Here is an 8,213-nt window from a genome sequence, read left to right as displayed (position 1 = left end):
GAGCACCGGGGGGTCTCGGGGCAGCGTTTGCCTCTTCGCGCTTGAGCGCCGCGTGGGGTTGGTGGGCCCTGCTGGGTCTGCGGGAGGCCCTTGGGCGCGCGTCCTCAGGGCTCTGTCTGGGTAACGCCTAATTCGCCTTTAACTTTTTCGGAGTTTTTGTATCTCGTAGGAAGTGAGCTGAAAGAAGAAAATGCTTAAGGGTTATTTTGACTTTTGGGCAGAGCAGGGGAAGTGTCAGGGTTATTTGTACAGCAAGCTTTCAGCAGAATAATGCCAAGTGTTTCCCTGTAGAAGTATCCGAGTACCTGCTGCATCTGGTTTCACTTTCTCTTGCAGTGAGCTGAAGAGACGTTTAAAGGCTGAGAGGAAAATAGCTGAAAAAGAGGCAAAGCAGAAGGAGCAAAGTGAAAAGCATTCAAATAAGCCTTCATTGACTTCTGACTCTGAGAATAACGTTGTTGCTGATGAGGAAAGCTTGGATCCAAATGTGAGCCCTTGGCCTCATGCTCATTTCTGTGCTGAGAATGTTACTGATTGACATTTGATTTTTTTTTATTCAAGGGGAACTAAGTGGTTGAAAGGGGAGAGACCTACATGTTCCTACATAAGGGCAGCTGTGTTTTAATTTACAACCTGTAAAATATTTTTAGTTTCTAACGAAATCGTTTGGTTTGTTTCTGGTTGTAGCAATACTACAAGATCCGTAGCCATGCGATCCAGCAGCTGAAGGGCACCAGTGAAGACCCTTATCCCCACAAGTTCCATGTAGACTTATCTCTCTCAGATTTTATAGAGAAGTACAGTCACCTGCAACCAGGAGATCACCTGACAGACATTACAGTGAGAGTGGCAGGTAAAGGCTTATCTGAGATACAGAAAGATGATCTGTTGCTTTGCTAAGTCAGTTCTTAACTGCTTTTAGTGATGGGGTGGCCTCTTTCTGGATTTTGCTGATCCCCTGTTACTTGGTCATGAAGTCTGTAGCAGTGTTAGACTATTCAGGACATGTCCTTTTAGACTGAGTGGAATTGTGCAGTATCCTTTACAAGATCAGCTTGTGATACGGGCTCTGGGATCCAAAGTTCTTACGGTCTTTTGTGCACTGGTAGTAATTTTGAGGCTTAGCCGTCCCTCTTTCGTGGTTAGTAGTCAGTTCAGAGTTGATGAGCCTTTCCCAAGTGATAAATACTGTGGCTCTTGGCCCTGTATCCTTTCTGCTAAGGACTCTTCCTGATGTCCTGTATACTTTGATATTTAGGTCGAATCCATGCAAAGCGTGCCTCTGGAGGGAAGCTGATTTTCTACGATCTTCGTGGTGAAGGAGTCAAGTTGCAGGTCATGGCAAATTCCAGGTAGAGGTATTCCCAGTAGCATTCTAAACTGAACTGCATTCTAAGGCCTAGAGATCTGTATTTGGATATTCTATTCCTTCATCTCCTTAGGCTATTCATCTGTGGGTTGGTTTAGGCAGCCAGGTAGTGTTTTGCTTAGGATGTTGTGATTGACTTCCCTGCTAGAATAATCTTTTTTATTTTAAAGGATTAGGTCTGGTGAGAGACTTGCAGGGCAGTTTGGAATGTTGAATTTTATACAAACATGCTTACATTGTTTTTTGTAATTACAGGCTCTACAAATCCGAGGAAGAGTATTTCCGTGTTAACAACAAGCTGCGTCGTGGGGACATTATTGGTGTAGAGGGGAATCCTGGGAAAACAAAGAAAGGGGAACTGAGTGTTATTCCTTATGAAATAACTCTGTTGTCTCCATGCCTGCACATGTTGCCTCATCTTCACTTTGGCCTCAAAGATAAGGTACTTGTTATACCTGTCACTCTTGGAGGCAGTTTGACAGATCGGTCTGAACGGATGATCTTTTATGTCTGCTGATGGTATTAGTCAACAAAGAAACATTAGTTTTGCTATTGTTTTCCTTTGGCAGCACATTTTGTCTAGCTTGTTCTAAAGATACTTGTTCTTTTCAGGAAACTAGGTATCGTCAGAGATACTTGGATTTAATACTTAATGATTATGTGAGGCAGAAATTTATAACCCGTGCAAAGATAATTACATATATTCGGAGCTTTCTAGACGAGTTGGGCTTCCTTGAGGTAAGACTTAAGTGACTATTTCTCTCTGTGTATTGGATGTGTTTAGAGCTTTTTGGCTTCAAGGATGCTTTTTATGCAGGCTCATGTGCAAAGTATTTACAGAAGTGAGAATAATTACCTCAGCACGGTCTTTTATCAGTTTAATGTAGTGGGAACCATTCCTTTCCTCTCTTTCTAAAGTTAAGACTGTTGCTTAGTTGGTGAGGTTATGACTTGGGAAACTTCTGTCAGGGTAGTACTTCAAACTACTGCTGTCCTTATTTCAGTAAATTAAGGTGGAAGTAAAGTCTTTGAAATGGTGTTTTGCCTCTGGAGGTAAATGCAGGTTTTACTTCCTGTAAGTAAAATTGATTTTATCTTGAAATCTGTTGCAGAATAGTATATGAGAAATTAATAGTAGCTCTGCTCTGTTGCATCCAGATTCTTGGCTGTACTTTACAGTTCGCAAAAAGATTAGAACTTAATGTAGTTTATTTACAAGTGTTTATCAGCTAATCTGCAAAAGCTGCTAGTGGGGTTTTTTTGAGGGCAGTGGGAATCTGAACCTGTGCCGTGTCATTTCTGTCATAACTTAATCAAAAAGGACAGTAAGAGTCCTCAATTTATAAGAAGCTTTGACTGTTGTTGGAATAATGAAGTTGCTTGGGCTTGGCAAGAATGCCACTTTATATACTGAAAGGCTGCAGGAAGGTCTCCCCGGAGCCTTCTCTTCTCCTGGCTGAACAGCCCCAGGTCTCAGCCTTGCTTCACAGAGGGGTGCTCCAGACGGCTGACCATTTCCGTGGCCTTCTCTGGCCCTGCTCTAAGAAGTCCACCTTTTACTGGGGACCCCAGAGCTGGATCCAGTGCTCCAGGTGGGGCCTCCCAAGAGCAGAGTAGAGGGGGACAATCCTCTCCCTTGCCCTGCTGCCCACACTTCTGATGCAGCCCAGGAGATGGTTGGCTTTCTGGGCGGCCAGTGCACATTGCAAGCTCGTGTCCAATTTTTCTCAGACCAGTATCCCCAAGTCCTCCTCAGGGCTGCTCTCAATCCCTTCATCCTCTAGGCTCATTGATACTGGGGCTTGCCCTGACCCAGGTGCAGGAGCCTGCACATGGCCTTGTTGAACTGCATTTTCTGCAACGTAGAGAGATGGTTTTGTGACAGTGCCACAGCCCAGTTCCTGGCTTTGATAACATGAACCCAGCAGGTTTACATTTATAGTAAATATGAATGATTCTTGGCAACAACAAATAGTTTTAATAATTTGTCTTTACTAACTGCGTGGGAGAAATGCTCTTTAGATCAGAATTGTTTTCATATACTGGAATGTCCATAAATGAAATACAGAGATTTTTTCATCAAAGCTAGCTGTGGTTTGTTTGCTTGATCTACAGAGTTCTGCTTTGGAAACAGATCAGATGACAGCAGAGTCATGGAAATATTCATGCCAGTGTTAATTTTTTCTGTTACTACATTTTACAGATTGAAACTCCCATGATGAATATAATTCCAGGTGGAGCTGTGGCAAAACCTTTTATCACATACCACAATGAACTGGATATGAATTTATACATGAGAATTGCTCCAGAACTTTACCATAAGGTAAAATATAAGTGCCTCACGACTAAGTTTATATTCTCCAGACTGTTGTGATCTTATTCTAAAAAAGTAAATGTAACTAAAATAAGGATTATTCTTGAAAAAAGGTGGAGTCATTGCATTGGAGGAAACAAAATGTATCTCGAATTTGATTTGTGCGGTCGAATAGCAGTTGTTTGTGTTTGAACTCTCTTTTTAGTTCTTTTGAAAAAAGTTAATGTGTTTACTGGAATTTCCTTTTCTTTAGATGTTGGTGGTTGGGGGCCTGGACAGAGTATATGAAATTGGGCGTCAGTTCCGGAATGAAGGGATTGATTTGACTCATAACCCTGAGTTCACAACTTGTGAATTCTATATGGCTTATGCAGACTACCATGACTTGATGGAAATTACAGAGAAGTTGCTTTCAGGTGACGTATGCAATATTAATTCAAAAAGAGTAAGAATCTCTGGAAGAATTGCATATTATGTGGCATACTCTTCTTCTAAACTTCAGGTTCCTTTTGTAGGGATGGTGAAACATATTACCGGAAGTTACAAGGTGACTTACCATCCAGACGGTCAAGATGGACAAGCCTATGAGATAGATTTTACCCCTCCCTTCCGGCGAATTAACATGGTGTATGATCTGGAAAAGGCCCTAGGAGTGACATTTCCTCCAGCTGAGCATTTTGAAACTGAAGGTTAGATGCTGAGTATGAATGTCCTATAATTCTTCCTTAACAGAAAGAGGCCAAAAGGTCTCGAGTTCTCAGCCTGCAGTCTGTTAGTGGCTTTTTTGAGGTGGTACTAACACATGGGATTGCTTTTGGCTGTTTCCGAAGAGTCTAGAAAGAAGGCTTCATGCCTTGCAGCCTTTGGCAGGATCTAACTCTTTTGCCTCTTCCTTTGTTGAGTATATATGATGTTATGGACCCAAGAGGCATGATGTGGGAGGTTCTTGGTCTGTTGAAGAGACCCAGCTTTTATTTCTTCTGTCTTTTGTGCAGTTGATGCCTGTGATCATAGGTTAGGAGTATTTTGGGCTTTCTTCAGAATGTGCATATGTGCTATTTTATTCCTGGAATCTAGAGCCATAAGGAAACAAGTTCATATGCTTTGTAGTGATGTTTGTTACTGTTCCAATTTTTTTTCCCCCAGATAACAGTAATGTCCAGCAGTTTTGTGGGGTTGTGCTTAACTGTTGTCAAGTTTCTGAAATATAAAATAACTTATATTTTAGTGTAAACTGATTAAAAGCAAACACTATTTTTGTAGATTGACATTTAAGCTCAGGTTTTCTATGATGTACGCTGTTAAGATCTTATAAACCACTCTAAGACACATCGATGGATGCAGAAAGAAAAAAACATGGTTGCCTAGGTGGCTTTTCAATGTCTGTCTACAACAATTTCAGAAACTCGCAAGTTCTTTGACGACCTTTGTGCAGAGAGAAATGTTGAGTGTCCACCTCCCAGGACAACAGCTAGGCTTCTTGACAGAGTAAGTAAAGGGGATGTTTTTATAATCCTGATGTCTTTGAGGATCTACCTGTATCAACAGAAGTCTCTTCAGAGCAAGATTTTGGCTGCATCTGGGAAAACATGCAGAAATGAGCTTCAGCTCTTTCTGTATCACAGTGAAAAAACTTGTGAAGAGAGGGAAGCAGGATGTTTGGGGAAGGCAGTGCTAGGAAAGTGAAACTGTACTCTGCGTAACTGTTTTGCTTTTGTTTTCCCAGTTAGTTGGTGAATTCCTGGAAGTCACTTGTATCAACCCTACATTCATCTGTGATCACCCACAGATCATGAGTCCTCTAGCCAAATGGTAAGAACAGGAGACACAGTCAATATGTAACTCTTAAACCCTCTACTTCTGCTTTATTAAAAAGAGAAAAAAAAAAAAAAGTCACATATGTGAAAACAGATTTTGATGTTGCATACTAGTTTGTGAATTCTGACATCACCCAAGACAGACTGAGCTGTGAACTCATTGTCCAGGGAAGAGGTGTGCTGATGCTTAGTGGTGTGAAGTTTTGACAGCTAAGCATGGGCAGTTCTCCTGAAGTAATGTATTTGCTCTTTGCTTCTGTAAAGATGTTTATTTTAAGGTGTGGCTGGTTTGTCATCTTCACGTAGGCATCGCTCTCATCTGGGACTAACAGAACGCTTCGAACTCTTTGTCATGAGGAAGGAAGTGTGCAATGCATACACTGAACTTAACGACCCCTTCCGGCAACGGCAGCTTTTTGAGGATCAGGCCAAGGTACAGTGTCTTGGTGATAGTGAGTCGGTGATATAGGCCTGTAAGCAAAGAATATTTCCTGTGTCTATTCCAAATCCGACATTAGTCCCTGCTGAAAAGCATTGTTACTACTTTGAGCAAATGTGTCTCGGTCAAATGAAAGCCTGTCATTAAAACTTAATTCCTTTTAAAGGAACCTTGCTCTCCGGACTACACAAGTCCAAGCAGTGCTGTTGGTTAGTTTTTTAGTAGTGTGACTTTGTTTTGGAATATCTTTCCTTTTATTCTACCTGAAATGCTAATCTGAAAACAAATCTGCAAAGCATTTTCTGTTTTGCTGAGGTTGAAAGTTATTTTTCCTCGCTTAAGCATTTATGTAGTCATACAACATTATACTTCTAGGTTCTTAAATAAATTTTCATGTCTGGTGAGAGTTTGAAGAGGTAAGAAATAGTGTAATTTCCTGAACTGAGTTATTACTGTTTTAAATTGGCTCACAGAATGAGCTGCAGACTGGAAGTTATTAGGCCTGCAGATTTATAGTACTAGGTTTCTCTAGATAAGCCTCAGAAAGGAGTGACTGAAACTGATTTTGTTATTAATTAGATATACTCATCCATGAATGCACAGGTGCCCACATGTAATTGAGGTCAGACAATGCAGTCTGCAGAAACAGAGTTCCTGTTCTTCCTGCTCTTTCTGATGGCTTCACAGTGCCTAAGAGGATTAAAAAATTGTCAAAACCAGAAAAATAGACTTATGTCAACTAATTTACTTGATAGCAAATTTCAAAATTAATAATACTACAGATGTCTTTTGCCTTTGGTCTGTTTTATATATGTTTGCTACAGTTGTGTCTCATGATTATAGCCAGACTTTGCAGACATATGATTATATATATTGAATGAAAATTTGCCTGTAATTTTTAATGTTAAGATGAAAATCGAAATGAAGGATGGCAGCTCACATTTCAGGATTTCAGACTGGCAGAAAAGTTTGCTACAGTCTGCTTTTGCAAAGTCTTCCTTGAAACTGTGAGCAAAAATGTTTGTTGTTTCAAAACTGAGCACTTTTTAAATTTCAGTGGGTGGGCTAGTCTGTGTTTTTATTATGACTTCTGGACTTGGAGGCTGTCAGGGTCAGATGCATTAGTTACCATCTTCAGTGTAGGGTTTTTTAATCTTTTTACTTGAGGGGAGAAAGAGCAATCCCTAAACTTTGTTTCATGGAGCAACTACTGTTCCAACAATTTAAACAATCATACTCAGTTGTTTCTGCAAGCAGTAAAGAACCTGAGAAGCCTCTGAAAGCAGTTTATTCCACTGTCATCTGCTGCCACACGGCCCTGGAGATGGCTTTTACTGAAGTGAAGGGCCCAGGCCTTTGCTTAGAAAGGACACTTGCAGATGAGAGGAGCTGAGCCTTGGGCGCTATTGGAAGCACCTGTACAGGTAACTGCCACAGTTCCCCAGGTGCTGAGATTCTTTCATCTGTTACTTATGCAGCTGTGCAGGGCTTTGGTTTCATCAGTGACACAGCTGCTACAAATGCCAATATCCCTCCTTTTGGTAGGAGTTGGCAGAAGCTGCACTATGTAGCTCTGTACAACCCACCTTTTATTTTTCTCAATTAGGCAAAAGCTGCAGGTGATGATGAAGCCATGTTTATTGATGAAAACTTCTGCACTGCACTGGAATATGGCCTTCCTCCTACAGCTGGCTGGGGCATGGGAATCGACCGCTTCACCATGTTTCTCACGGATTCCAGTAACATCAAGGTAAACTTTAGAAACGGTGGCACCTGTCACTGGCTTTCCCAGAGAATGAAATTCTGCAAAGCAGAACAACGAGCAAAACAAAACAGTGAGCAGAGTGTGCAGTGGTGGGGACCATAGCTAGGAGGAGGAGGAATTCCCCTTCGCTGTGCTTAGAAACCTCTGCAGAGCCCGGGCTGGCGCTGCCCGGGCCCGAGCGAGGGGCGTCCCCCCGCGGGCCGGCCCTGGCGCCGCTGACCGCGTCCCTTTCCGCAGGAGGTGCTGCTCTTCCCGGCCATGAAACCGGAGGATAACAAGAAGGAGGCGCAGCCCGACCAGCCCGCCGAGGGTACCTCCGTGTGAAGCCCGCGGCGGCGCGGACCGTGAATAAACGTCCCGCTTTTTACCGCCCGTGTCTGTCTCTATGTGCGCCTGCGCGGAGCGACCGTTCCCGGCGGCCCCCGCGCGCGGCTGCGCGGCTGGGCCGGGGGGTGGCGGGGGCCGTTAACCGGCGGGGAGCGGCCTGCGCCGGGCTCGCGGGCAAGACA

General features: G+C 42.8%; 1 protein-coding gene across 1 annotated transcript; it reads left to right on the top strand.

Annotated features, from left to right (window-relative positions):
• The first annotated feature begins 190 nt into the window (after positions 1 to 190).
• KARS (lysyl-tRNA synthetase) lies at positions 191 to 8,073 on the top strand. The gene is made up of 14 exons (XM_026857007.1): positions 191 to 246; positions 337 to 487; positions 688 to 853; positions 1,259 to 1,352; positions 1,625 to 1,811; positions 1,982 to 2,107; positions 3,573 to 3,692; positions 3,937 to 4,099; positions 4,199 to 4,372; positions 5,086 to 5,171; positions 5,410 to 5,495; positions 5,807 to 5,933; positions 7,546 to 7,689; positions 7,942 to 8,073. The coding sequence occupies exons 1-14, from the start codon at positions 191 to 193 to the stop codon at positions 8,026 to 8,028; spliced, it is 1,767 nt and encodes a 588-aa protein (XP_026712808.1). The 3' UTR covers positions 8,029 to 8,073.
• Positions 8,074 to 8,213: the final 140 nt, after the last annotated feature.

This window comes from Athene cunicularia (genome assembly GCF_003259725.1).
Source record: "Athene cunicularia isolate RWA chromosome 11 unlocalized genomic scaffold, athCun1 chr11_part2, whole genome shotgun sequence".
NCBI lineage: Eukaryota > Metazoa > Chordata > Aves > Strigiformes > Strigidae > Athene > Athene cunicularia.
Note: the sequence above shows the minus strand (reverse complement) of the source record. Positions and strands in the feature narration are given on the sequence as shown.